General features: G+C 35.9%; 1 protein-coding gene across 2 annotated transcripts in view; it reads right to left on the minus strand.

The window, feature by feature from the left end:
- LOC128217930 (uncharacterized) overlaps positions 1-14,734 on the minus strand; it is a 27,309-nt gene continuing 12,575 nt past the window's right edge. The window contains exons 1-5 of one of the 2 annotated variants that reach the window (XM_052925390.1): positions 5,013-5,140; positions 4,498-4,638; positions 4,150-4,276; positions 3,838-3,848; positions 1-2,926 (exon numbers count right to left, since the gene is read on the minus strand). In XM_052925390.1, coding sequence (XP_052781350.1) covers positions 107-2,710 — 2,604 coding nt within the window. In that variant the 5' untranslated portion in view covers positions 2,711-2,926; positions 3,838-3,848; positions 4,150-4,276; positions 4,498-4,638; positions 5,013-5,140 and the 3' untranslated portion in view covers positions 1-106. Of the gene's footprint in view, positions 2,927-3,837; positions 3,849-4,149; positions 4,277-4,497; positions 4,639-5,012; positions 5,141-14,734 lie in introns of those variants that run through there. The other variant, XM_052925391.1, reaches the window with a different exon arrangement.

The following is a 14,734-nucleotide window of genomic DNA, read 5'->3' on the forward strand; positions in this document are numbered from 1 at the left end:
TGTGTTCTTATATTTATTTGCCTGTATTATGAAAAACAATAAAATCAGTAACAGCATCAGTTTTCTTTAATGTTCTTTTTTCAAGAAACTTGCAATCAGTCTCAATTTACTTCTTTTTACCAAAGGGTCTCATGCAAACAGTTTCAAAATTTTTGTTCTTGCATAGTACACAAATAGGATAGACAGTCTTAAATTGGAGCTTTAGTGTTTCATCAGTATCAGCACCGGTGACACCACAGTAATAACATCGATCAGTTTGAGCTATATCAGAACTGTAATGAATACAGCTGAAGTATGATGTCTCCATGGGGCTGCTACAATCAATGTTCATTCTGACAAACATTTTTCCATGAAGAGGGTGTTCAGGTGTAGTCAGTGGAGAACCACATGTGTAGTCACCTTCTGACAGAGCTAAAGCCAGTTGAAGTTTTGTTCTTTCATTAAGTCTAGATTTTGAGTAGACAAGTCTTGGCTTGTTGCATTCAACACATTCAATGCTGGTTCTTGCATTTTGTGCAGTGTAGACAGAAGCATCGCCTAACAAAGTTTCATCTTCTTGGATAAGTTTTGTAAGTGGATTGATTGCAATACTGGATTTAACTTTTGTTGCTTTCTTTCTTTCTGTAGGTTTTTGGAATGTTGGGCGGTCACACTCGCTTGTTTCACTACCATACAGTTCATCGAAAGGACGATAATGATTCTTGCTGTCATCAAGCATAGGATCTGGAATCCACTCAAGGTCTAGTGATGATGGGCCGCAACACTCGGGATTGTCACACTTTCTAATTTGGAAGCAGTACTGACTCTGTTTGCAGTGCAGGTCCAGCCACTCAGCATATTTCTCAACCTTGTTTGTTTCAGCTTTTACCAGCCTGTCTGTGTTCATTTGTGGAAAGAGATAGTGAAGGTGTTGTTTCAGAATATCCATTTCTTCCTCACTTGTTGGATACATTGCTTCAATGGGTTCATCTTTCAAGGAAAGCCGTTTGAATCTGTTCTCGATAACTTCCCTTAATGGTTCAATTGCTACTTCCCACTGCTCTTTGATCTCTGGTTTGTCAACGGCAACTTTGCGAATGCTATCCATCGAGTTGCATTTGCGTATGCAATTCTCAACTTCATCAGTCGATTTCTGACGGGAAAGGGCACAGTTCTGTAGACCAATATTCAAAATTGACATGATCCTCTCTGCAGGGTTTGTGTAGCTTTGACCGGGAGCACATCTGCATGCTACAAACATATCGAGATCAAGTTCCTTGAACATGCAGATAGATGCACATTTGACGTGCTCAAGTGTATTACGATGATCAGTTCCACCATCAGTAAATTTAAGCAGGACCTTTGGTTTGCTGTCTTCTTTCTTAACAAGTCTGACCAGGGTAGCCGCATGCCGCATGGGATTCGAAGACTGGAAGATGGAGTCGTTGATTACAGTTGTCACCTTCCCCCTGTAGAATGATTTCTCAACTGAATCCGGAACATCACATTTCATGTAGACCGAGGGAGTCAAGGAGCCTTTATGGTGCATATCATGATCAGCTGCTACAAGGGTACTGGTTGAAGGCGTTAAAGTCTTCTTTCCCCGCACTCCAGTCGATAAAACCATATCTGGCTCTCCAAATGGTACCTTTGCTTTGTCATCACAAAAGAACAATGCGCAGTCATTACCCAGTCTAACAGCAAAACTCCGAAGGTATTTGAACAAAGCAGATGTGTAATGGTCATCTGGATAAGAAACTCTCAACTGACGTCGCTGTATTTTGTATTGAATTGGCAATTTAGATGTGAAACTTAAAGCAGTCTTGGCATACGGGTTTCTAGGCATAAACTGCAGTCGAACAAGTGACGAAGAAGGAATATCTGTGCCTGCTGGACATCTCTCTTTGGCTTGTGATATAAGATCTTTCACTGACATGTATTGGGACATGTGAGCCTGGCTATGTCGTCTGTCATCTGCTGCCGTGTTCTCATGTATGATTTCTCCAAGCTTGGAAAAAAACTCATCAAATGTACCAGTTGGGCGTCCTGGGTTTAATTTCCTGAGATCAGTGAGAAGTCCAGTTTCACCCATGACGATCATTTGTAACCTCAGTTGTGTGTCTGGATGTGAAGCTGCTGTTGCATCTAATGTTAGGTCTTTATAAATCATATCAAGAACAGATGGTTGAATATTTGCAATATTCTTGATTCCCCTTTTGAAGTTTTGTTTCATCATACGTGTATGATATTCAGGGAGTTTCGGTGTGATTTTTAGGATATTTGTAGCTGCATCTGTCTGTTTTTGAATGTCATTTCTATTTTCATGAGCTTTAAAAAAACACCAAGTTGTTAGTATAGCTCCTCCTGGACAATACTTGATAACATCAACATCAACTGACAATTGAAGCCCTTCAAAATATCGCAGCCTCTGAATATTTTCATCAAATGGGACATCAGTATGTAATGATTCATCAAAAAAGACTGGTTCATTGTAGTCTGCTAAGCTAACTGCTTTGTCAAGAGGCTTATATTTTGGCTTTACTTCTGATCCTGTCTTAAGAATTGTAAACACACTACAGTTTTCTGCAAGGGGACGTGCGGGATGATCAAGGTTTCTGTTGTGTTCAGACTTTTCCAATTGCTTCAGCAAATATCTGTGGTATGACCATAAGCTGTCTGCAAGTCCTTTAACATCTGTGTACATTTTCTCCCAGGCAGCTGAAGTTCTCATTATTGGCTTTGTACATAAACTGTAAAGGACTTCAGCTTGGCTTTTAAGGCCCAAAGAATCAAGTGGTTGAGCCTTTAGTTTTTTACGCCTGTGATCATTAAAGCCCTGGAAGTCATCAAATGCTACTGGTATTGATGACACAGATGCCTCTCTCTTGCTTCTGTCATTAATCACACTGTGCTGATTGGTGATGTACCACAGCGCGTTGGATAGAACCTGAAAAAAGAGCAGATGATCCATTTGATTAGAAGCAGCTTTTGTCATACAAAATACATTATATTATATATAAAAACACACTTATTGTTAAATTTCAAACAGATATTTCTGATATCAAACAAATAGTTTAATAGTGTCACCTTCTGTCTTTATTTAATATAAAAAAATGTTTAAAGGTTTTAAGTAAAATCTTTCTCTTTATAAAGGTAAGTGAAATCTTTCTAAATCAATTTAAATTTTATTAATACTATTTAAAGCTGGTGTATTGTAGAAACTGTCTTCTAAAGTTGTCATTCAAGGAAGCAGTTTATAGGACTCTAGAAGTGGTCTTTCAGTGGTATTTTATATACTATAAAGGTTCGACTACAGTATGTTGTTTACATACCTGTATAACAAACTTGCATGTTAAGATGTAATAAAAGTTAGGAATATATTTGTAAAACATGTTGAAGACTATCTTTGAGACAGACAAACTAGTATTACACTAAGCCCTTTCCCACAAAAAGCAAGACAATTTCATAACTCTACAACTACAGGAGAATACCAAGCCAAGAGAAAGCATTACATAATGAGTGTTTGACAGTGTCGAAAGAGCTTGCAGCACCTTTGCTATTTAAAGATTGCATGTAAAATTTTAAGTTATATTACAGTCCGGAAATTATGACTGTTGTTTGGTTATTTAATAATATGAATTTAATAACTAATATAATATACATATACTTCTTTTAGAAATACTTTCATTCTAAACAGAAAAAGTGAAACCTCACATTGAACATTTTAAAGTATCAGTAGTAATAGAAACAGTAAATAGCAGCAGCAGCAGCAGTAGAAGTGGTTGTGTTGGTAGTGTTAGTAGTGGAAGTAGCATACTACAATATATATAAATACGAGGAAATACATGTATACTGAACCTTGTGAATGCCTGTACAAAACATTCAATTGATACTTTTACATGTAATATTAAACAAATAATAAAAAAGAATGTTTTATAAAAATACACTAAATTTAAGACCTCTTGACTTATTAAAGAAAGGGAGACAGTAAATGATATTAAAGCTTTTCTTCCAGTATTTTAAAATGTCCCGGAAAGTTTTGAGGGAATCAAGATACAGTTTCAAATTTAATGACAAACTTTTTTGTCCTACAGACTGTAATAAATATTCAATTAAACAACTAAAATTTAACTTGAAAACCATAAAACATTACTACAACCTGAAGCATACCTGTGTGAAATAACTGCCTTCCTTATTCGCATCGTGAAACTTCAATGATCTCTCCGCCATCATATCTATGATTTTGTTATACATCTCATCTTTCCTCGAAAGCCCGATCTCGAAAGGTACACCACTACTGTAAATTATACAAAATTTGTGTTAAATGAGGAAAATATTTTTTTATCATAGCACTATACATCTTAGATTAAGATTAAGTCTTAAAGAATATTTTTTAAGTCTTAAAGAATAATTTTTAATAATTGTCTCCACTGCAGATTGAAGACTGAAAATATTAAGAACATTTAAATGTTTTATTTGGCTTTTTGAGACGAAATTTAAACCAATCAATAAATACACCTTGATGTTTTTTTGTTTGGCAATGACAGCAACTGTGATCTGGCACTCATCATAACCTGAAAGGCATTGCCTTGCGCTTTGCTGGGTGGATCTGAACACCCCGCCTCTTGTTCAGACCCTGCATCATCTGCTGGAAGACATCTGTAAAGATAGATACATAAAACATGACTGACTTTGTTATATTTGTTCAACTAAACAGATGAATTCAATAGTATAGACATCATGGCACACAGAAGATCAGAGGTTCGGGTCCTGACTTCAGGGCTATATTGGTAGGGCAATGGCAAGTTACTATATAACAAGGACTGAGGTTTCAAATACTGGTTGAGCCTTCACATATTTACCAAAACTGCCACACAGATATTAAGCTTTGGAATTTTTCAATGACAATGCTAGATTCTAAATAATATATATATATATACCTCAGATTTATTTCAATTTTTATATCGATTATTTGTTTGACTTTGAGGGACTTTAAACTCTTTAGAATTGTAAAAATATACTAGAAAAATTACTTCAATTGAATGAATTTGTTGTCTGGGAATTTCTCCAGGAGCAGTAGAATTGGTGCCTGATAAATCAGACTTTCATCAGAGTCATCAAGAGTTGTCCATGGCCCCTCTGGTTTAGCTGCCATAGAAATTTCCATCGCGAAATCCATGCACCGAAACTCATTCTCGAGTTGAACAAATGTTATTTTGGATGAGATAACTTTGAAAACGCGCTCCACGGGCCCATGGTCGCATTTTGCTTTGATTACTGTTACGATCGACATGCCTTTCTCTCTGTCCGAAACATGCTTGTTACATGGTTATCGAACGCTTATTAAATCAGAGTAAAAATCGTCATGTGAGTGATCATGGTGAACAAGCGCTTATTGATTCACTGACTAAAAAGCGTTCACAGTATCGGAGCGGGAACCTGCAGATGTTAAAGAACGAAAAGTAGCGCAAAGATCGAAAAGTTGTGAAAAGCGCGAAAATATATTTATTTTTTTTACAGGGCAATAAAAACGGTAGGGTCGGCCCCTATTTCGTAGGTAGGGTCGGGTAACCCGAACCAAAAGTATTTTTTTTTTAGGCCTAATATACACAACGATAGTTCGAAAAAAAGTTCAAAACACTAAAATTCCTTATGGACGCGTCAGTTGTTTAAAGTATAACAACATATCAACTTTGAAATTTGAATGGAATATGGGATGTTTTCCATGTTTTAATTTTTATTTTTTTTCCTCATTTTGTCACTTTCTTTGAACTTACCTTCATGCTCGTTTGTCGGTAAAATGTGTGAAAAATATCAATTCATCAATTAAAAGCTATCATTCATAAGACCAAACAAATCCATATAAAAACAATGAATTTGTATACAAGAACCCTCCCCGACTCGTTAAGCACAACAATTGGCCAATAGATCAATTATCGGGTGATTGACGATGACCTCAACGACTCGTCTGTCGGTCAGTCTGTCTGTCGGTCGGTCTGTCGGTTTTCATGGTTTCCGGACGATAACTCATGAAAGGCTTGACAGATTTGAACAATTTTTGGTACACAGGTGTAACATCAGAAGATACAGGTCAAGTTCGATATTGGGGCTGGTGGGGCCAAGGTCAAGGTCACTGTTACTAAAAATAGAAAAACGGTTTCCGGACGATAACTCATGAAAGGCTAGTTTTTCTTGTCAGCAGTACGTGTAACTTCTAAATTACTCAACAGATTTAAATAAAACACTACATGCATGATAAAAGAAGATGCAGTGTGCAGTAACCTTGGAGTTATGGCCTCTTTTCAAACGAATGGTTTGCCATTCCTGTGTCCAGGCGGCATTTGGGGGTATTCATCACTCCTGTGACAGCTCTAGTTTGTTGAGGAATTGTCATGTTCTTGGAATTTTTGTTGTGCAAACTTTAACCCTGGCTATACTTAAAACAAATGTTCAAGACATTCAAATTTCAAATTCAAATTCAAAATTACAGTTAAGGTAAGTGCTAAACTGGGTGCTTTAAAATTGATATGACAATATCCTACACAGTGATCTCCCCTGATAAACTAAAAAGAATGAATAACTGCAACTGCCCTGAATTGGCTACTTTCCACCCTTCATAACTTATGGCATACTGGCTGATAGGCAAGTTAATCAAGACTGAATCCAATGCATATAAAACTTGGTGTCAATGTATTTTTGATCTGCAGATTTTCGCAGTAGAAAATTGGATCTTCAATCAGATTCTTTGTAAAGCTTAATCATTGGCTTGTCCAATGTTGAATCTATCAGGCACAAGGTTGCACCAGTGTACACATGTTATAGGTTTTGATCAAGTCTAATCAAACATGGCAGCATGGTTGTGGATAGATTCGCTTAAAAAAATGTCATGAAACTAGTGAAACAACTAATGTCAGGCTTAATTAATATAAGAACCTGGCAATTGTCACCTTGGTGTAAAAAGTCATGAAACTTACATTTATTTTTTAGCAAAAAAAACATCATATTATTTGAATCACTAATTTTAAAATCCTGCTAAATTTTAAAAGCTATCTTAGTATATTTTTTTCTCAAAAATATTTTGTGCAAAAAATCCTGTTTCGGTTGATCAATTTATTAATTTTATATTTTATAACAAAATTAAACAAGCATAAAAATCATAGCATATTTTATCATTGATATTGCAAATCTTCTGTTGAAAAGAAAAGTATATTAAGTGCACTTGCTTGAGTTTTTGTGCTAAGATTTTAAGTATTTTACTTAACTAGTGTAAGTTTTTGTAACCAAAAAAATAATTTTAAAGGATTAAATCAAGTGGAATTTTATGTATATCAAATTAAATACAGTTGTTAATACTAAATATTTTGACAAGAAAATATGTAAATCATTTTTAGCTCGACTATTCGAAGAATAGGTGGGCTATACTACTCGCCCCAGCGTCGGCGTCCGGTTAAAGTTTTAGGGCAAGTTGGGATTTTCACTTATAAGTCCAATACCCTACATTCAATTGACTAAATACTTCACACAGTTGTTCAGGGCCATCACATGATGAGGTTACATAACTCCATATTATCCTAAATACAAGTTATGACCCCTGATTGACTTAGGTTAAAGTCTTAGGGCAGGTTAAAGTTTTCGGGCAAGTTGGGATTTTCATTTAAAACTCCAATACCATTCATATAATTAACTAAATACGTCACACAGATGTTCAGAGCCATCACATAATGAGGTTAGATAACTCCATATTATTCTTTACACAGATTATGGCCCCTGATTGACTATGAAACTTAGTTAAAGTTTTAGGGCAAGTTGGAATATGTATTAATAACTTCTATATCCTTTGTTCAATTGACTTAATACTTCACGCAGTTGTTCAGGACCATCACACAATGAGGTTACATAACTCCATATTATCCTAAATACAAGTTATGACCCCTGATTGACTTAGGTTAAAGTCTTAGGGCAGGTTAAAGTTTTCGGGCAAGTTGGGATTTTCATTTAAAACTCCAATACCATTCATTCAATTGACTAAATACTTCACACAGATGTTCAGAGCCATCACATAATGAGGTTAGATAACTCCATATTATATTTTATACAAATTATGGCCCCTGATTGACTATGGAACTTGTTTAATAACTTCTATACCCTTCATTCAATTGACTTAATACTTCACACAATTGTTCAGGACCATCACCCAATGAAGTTACATAACTCCATATCCTTAATACAAGTTATGGCCCCTGATTGACTTAGGTTAAAGTTTTAGGCAAGTAAAGTTAAGGGCAAGTTGGGATTTTAATAAAAAAAACTTCTATATCGTTCATTAAATGCACTTAATAAATTTCAAAATTATTTACGACCTTCTAAGGAGAAACATAACTCCGTTTTAAGCCTAATACAAATTATGGCCCTTGAATTATTTTTTTTATTATTATTATTTTTTTTTAATTTCCTTTATTGAATTTTTTTTTTTATTATTATTATTTTTTTTTAATTTCCTTTATTGTTTGGGCAGGCTGGTGGGAGGGCAGCATCAAAGTCACCTTATATATCGAATAATTTTAGTTAGGTTTGACATAAAGAGACCAAACTTGGTATTATTAAACCGTTATTGTATTCTAAGTCAAACAGCATAGTCGAGCGCGCTGTCTTACGACGGCTCTTGTTTTTTTTGCCATTTCCATTATACCGTTACAGTGAGTACTTCTTCATCCAAGGTGACACAATTTTCTTCCACCTCAGATAAGTAGATCCAATAATTTAACCATGCTAGAAATTCTTATCTTGCCCATGGGCGAAGATAAAATGCCTGTATGGAACTCCTTTTTAATGGTTGCCACATTGTAATTACCTCCCTTGTTGAAGATTGTCATCTGTAGCATCATGGAAAACTTGTCTTGTGGCAATATTTAGAATGCTAATCAATTATTTCTCGCTTCAAATGTCACCATAAAACAGTTTTCACGCACCTTTCAAAAAATATTGCTTCACTCTCCTCAGAACTATTTAAAGACCGATTTGACTGTTAACATAACCCGAATCACTGCGCGCATATCCATGACAATAATGAAGTATCACATATCCATACGCATTTATTTTCCCAAAGCACAAAAGAGTTCCAGCAAAAAAATACATGTTTACTTAATTTTGTTTAACTGAAATGGGAGAAAAAGTATCTTCCATAGCCGCTCATGAACGATAGGTTCATTCCCGATCCTCGGTAAACCTTGTTTCCACAAAACACCCTACGCTCGGGTAGGAATGAACCTATCAAACACTCTCGGTCATGGCAGATACTTATAATCTCAGTTAAGGTGACACAATTATCTCAGTTAATGCCATTGTAGAAAATTGAGTGTTTAGTGCTGCTGGACTAGGAGTTAAGGGCATGTTTGCAAAGGGGTTCTTATCTTCTATGTACGAGACCCTTTGGATGTGGGGCCACCACAGGGCAAGTGGGTGTCCACGCAGAAGTTGTTAAACAATCTGTTGAACAAATTGTTTTTGTCCGTCATATGGGTGTCCCAGAAAGTGAGTCACAAATACCTCTTGCGATGATGTCCATTTGGACGGGGATACCTCCTGGTCCTGCATTATGTATCCTGCAGAAGACCTGGTAGTACCCATTGTAATATGAAATATGTCTCAACTGTCCCCTGCATATTATTATCCCAGTCATTCATTAAGTTTATTGAACTGTTGTTGTATTATTTATGTAAATTTTCTCTGTTTGGATATTGATATAAGAGATTTAGATACATTGACCTTTAAGCTACTTTATTTCATTTCAGGTCTTCCTTCGGCAGTGCAGCACTTCTTTCGAATACTAGACTAAGGTAATGATTGATGTACATTTGAATTGCTGGATTTTTTTTGCGATTGTATCCCCATATAATAGTTTGTATCTAGGAGCTAACATTATGACACAATGTTTATAACCCTGACAAACAAAGTTTGAAGTGGATATATTGGAGTCACCCTGTGGTCAGATGGTCAATCTGTTGGTTGGTTGAAATTTTCCTTGTCTGGAGGAAAACTTGAAACTAATATATGGAATTTAATGAAACTTTAATGAAACTGCATATGAGGATAAAAAAATAATGAGAGGAAGTTGAGTATAGAAGAACCATACATCTATTTCAGCTAGTTACAGAGTTATTACCCTTGGTTACTTTTTCTCGTCAGGAGCATAACTAAAACTACTGTGTGGGATGGAATTCAATAAAACTTCATACAATGATAGAATATAATGAGAGGAAGTGCTGTAAGTAAAAACCATAACTTTATTTCAGCTACATAAGAGTCAATGCCCTATCTTACTTTTTCTTGTCAGCAGTGTAACTTCTTAATTACTCAATTAATTTCATTTAAACAACACATGGCCTCTTTTCAAAGGAATAGTTTGTGATTCCTGTGTCTAGGCAGCACTCCATGGTATTCGTCGCTCATGTGACAGCTCTAGTCTAATTACCATTCAGACCACAGTTATCTGCCCCCAGTTGACAGGATGTGAATACAGAAGAGTGCTTGTGTTCAAGGTCATGTAGTACTACTGAATTTTGTGAGACAACGCATTGGTCAACCCTATGTTTTCTTGAGATTAAATTTTGTGTCTTGGACTGTTCTACAGCAGCCAGTTACTTGTTTTTCAATTGGGACTGTTTTAAAGTGAAAAGCCAGGTTAGTGTCTATATGAAACATATAAAATACCTGTGGTCTCAGGCCTGATATAGAAGAAGCTTTTGGAGGGGTGGCCTATTTTAAATTGTTATGGATTCTTAATTTATACAGATATCTTGTTGAAATTAGGCCAGTTGGCAGTGCTTAACCATAGAATATTGGTGTTTGAGTTTGTTTCATTTTAAAAAAAAACTACTTTCACTTTCAAATTAATGTTTGGAAATAGTTCCAAAGGCTGGTAACTAATGAAAGAAAGCCTCACTTTCAATTACAAAGTATAAATGGGTGGATTTTTAAAATGGCAGCAACATAAATTTGCTCAATGAAAAAGCACGGCCAAACGCCAACAGGCATTAATGGCTGCCGCATATGGTTAGGTTCTCTCATGCGCGGTCCAATAAGGTATGGGGTTGTAAATTTCGGGTTTCCTGAAAGCAAGTGACATAACTGACATGTTCACCGGTTGTGATACTGGGTTCATCTCCAAGTGTTGGCTTCATCGCACCTGTCGTGAGCCACTTTTGGTCGCAGTGATGTTGAACCCATCAATTGCCATGGTATGCCATGTGTTAATCGAGTCTTTTTTATAGGCTATAAGGGCATCAATGATTGTATGTTTGGGTAGGTGTTAAGCATTTATTTATTTTCATTTCTTACTATTATTAACAGGTCTGGGAGGAAATGATGAAGAACCAGCTGGCCAGCCCGCCCGCCAAGCTGCCCACCCAACCGAGCTGTACTTGGTGTATACCAACATGCCAACATGAGGTAATTTGTTAGTATTTCAAGATCATATAATGGAAAATTGTATCCAAACTGAAGCATAATGTGAGTAAGTTTGGTCATATAAGCTCATTTATACTCTTTGTTTCATTCCTAAATGAATTTCTTTCATGCTGTTTGTCAATCATTTCTGGTGCGGCTTTGAGATAATATCATTTTCTAACATTTAATGAAACTGCTGACTTGTATTGGTCTTTGGTCTGTATTGTGCATCTATTCACACATTTTGTTTGCTCTTTTAAGCAAACATTACATTGATTGCAAATTCTATAAGCAATAAAACAAAACATACTACACATATGATGCAGAATGATGTTTTATTTAGTGTGCATATGATTTTCAGCTGATGGACAATAAAAAACATCTACTTCAACAATCACAGCAACACAATGAGATCCCTATTTTAAAGAAATATTGCTACCTTTCATTAATTCATTAATTCATACTATCAATCATTTATATATATTCATTTATTCATTCATTTATTCAGTTTATACATTGAAAAACTTGACATTCCTCAAGGCAAGATTAAGAATTAAAAAATGGCTTCATTACCTTTTCCCTTCATGCATTAAAAAAACAACCTAAATACATTCAAACTGCCTTTAAAACACGAATTTATTGTTTATTTCTATAGCCAGCCTGGTTGCTGAATGCACAGAGGTATTTTCAAGGACAAGAACCAGTGCTGGTCAAAATATGGTCTCGTGTGGAATTTCATACCGGCTGTCGGCAAGGATTTCCAAGGAATATCATCTCCAAGTAACAAGAAAATCTAAGCATGTTTGGTTTTAACGCTTTCAAAATGCATCTGGGTACTCAATTAGTTGAGATTAATCTTTAAGTTGCTAAAAACTGATTGCAAAATGTCCAAATTTTATCAAATTTGTCCTGAAAATCTTTGAATTCATGAACTTTTCTGCATATTTATCATGTTTATGACTACATGAAAGGTTGTGTATGCCTCAAATGAGTGTTTACAGGCCTTTCTCATACTTTAACAGTAGAAGCAGATAGTTTTATTCAGTGTAAAACTTTGCTTTTGTGTCTTGCTTGCAGATTATGATGTGCCAATAAGCTGCAGTTAGCTGGGACTTTTACCCCCGGGCAGAAGTCCTACAATCTGAATCCAGGAAATGCAGCTCTGAATCCAATATTTCAGAAGAATGAAGATGTAAGTCAACTCTGGTGTCTTGGATTGTTCTACAGCAGCTTGTTACTTCTTAGCTCACCAGAGCACGAAGTGCTGAAGGTGAGCTATTGTGATCGGTCTTAGTCCGTCGTCCATCCGTCTGTCCATCAACAATTGCTTAAAAAACATCTCCTCTGAAAATACCTGGCCAAATTCAATGAAACTTCACAGGAAGCTTCCTTGGTTGTCCCTCTACAAAAATGCAACAAGGGGTCATGATTGATTAACAACAATAACAACAACAAAATGGCCGACTTCCTGTTTTGCTTTAAAAAACATCTCCTCTGAAACTATCTGTCCAAATTCTATGAAACTTAACAGGAAGCTTCCTGGGGTGACCCTCTACAAAAATACAACAAGGGATCACGATTGATTAACAACAACAACAACCGCAACAACAACAAAATGGCTGACTTCTTGTTTTGCTTTAAAAAAACATCTCCTCTAAAACTACCACTCCAAATTCAATGATACTTTACAGAAAGCTTCCTTGGGTGACCCTCTACAAAAATACAACATGGGGTCACGTGACGATTGATCAACAAAAACAACAACAAAATGGCCAACTTCCTGTTTTGCTTTAAATAAACATCTCCTCTAAAACAACCAGTCCAACTTCAATGAAACTTTACAGGAAGCTTCCTTTGGGTAACCTTCTACAAAAATTCAACAAGGGGTCGCGATTGATTAACAACAACTACAATCTGGCCAACTTCCTGTTTTGCGTTAATAAAACATCTGCTCTGATACTACCTGTCCAAATTCAATGAAACTTAACAGGAAGTTCCTGGGCTGACCCTCTACAAAAATACAACAAGGGGTCACGATTGATTAACAACAACAACAACAGCAACAACAACAAAATGGCTGACTTCCTGTTTTGCTTTTAAAAAAAAACATCTCCTCTAAAACTACCACTCCAAATTCAATGAAACTTTACAGAAAGCTTCCTTGGGTGTCCCTCTACAAAAATGCAACAAGGGGTCATGATTGATTAACAACAACAACAACAAAATGGCAGACTTCCAGGTTTGCTTTAAAAAACATCTCCTCTGAAACTACCTGTCCAAATTGAATGAAACTTAACAGGAAGCTTCCTGGGGTGACCCTCTACAAAAATACAACAAGGGATCAGGATTGATCAACAACAACAACAACAGCAACAACAACAAAATGGCTGACTTCCTGTTTTGCTTTTAAAAAACATCTCCTCTAAAACTACCACTCCAAATTCAATGAAATTTTACAGAAAGCTTCCTTGGGTGACCCTCTACAAAAATACAACAAGGGGTCATGATTGATCAACAAAAACAACAACAAAATGGCCAACTTCCTGTTTTGCTTTAAATAAACATCTCCTCTAAAACAACCAGTCCAACTTCAATGAAACTTTACAGGAAGCTTCCTTCGGTAACCTTCTACAAAAATTCAACAAGGGGTCGCGATTGATTAACAACAACAACAATCTGGCCAACTTCCTGCTTTGCGTTAAAAAAACATCTCCTCTGAAACTACCAGACCAAATTCACTGAAACTTTACAGGAAGCTTCATTGCATGACCTTCTACAAAATTACAACAAGGCATTGAGGTTGATCAACAACAACAACAACAACAAAATGGCCGACTTACTGTTTTGCTTTAAAAAAATCTCTGAAACTACCAGGCCAAATTCAATGAAACTTTACAGGTAGCTTTATTGCATGACCCTTTACAAATATAAAACAAGGCATCGTCATCATTAAAGATATGTATAAATTGCAACATTTTATTAATGCTTTATCACAGAGTTTTGGCCCTTTGCTTAGGTGAGCGTTTAAGGGCCATCATGGCCCTCTTGTTTTTCAATTGGGACTGTTTTAAAGTGAAAAGCCAAGTTAGTGTCTATATGAAACATATAGTAAAAATAACTGGTCTCAGGCCTTTTCTGTTACTGTTCCACTTATGTTCGTTTTTCGTTAGCTGACACATGCAAATCTACAAAGATGTGCTTGGCGACACTGGTTTCTCCGGAATTTATCATGTTTTGACTAATATCTTTCCCTACTTAACAAATACTTGAGGTTCTTTGGTGTTGCTTTAAAGCTGAAAAATGGTTACTG

This window comes from Mya arenaria, chromosome 14, assembly GCF_026914265.1.
Source record: "Mya arenaria isolate MELC-2E11 chromosome 14, ASM2691426v1".
Taxonomy (NCBI): Eukaryota; Metazoa; Mollusca; class Bivalvia; order Myida; family Myidae; genus Mya; species Mya arenaria.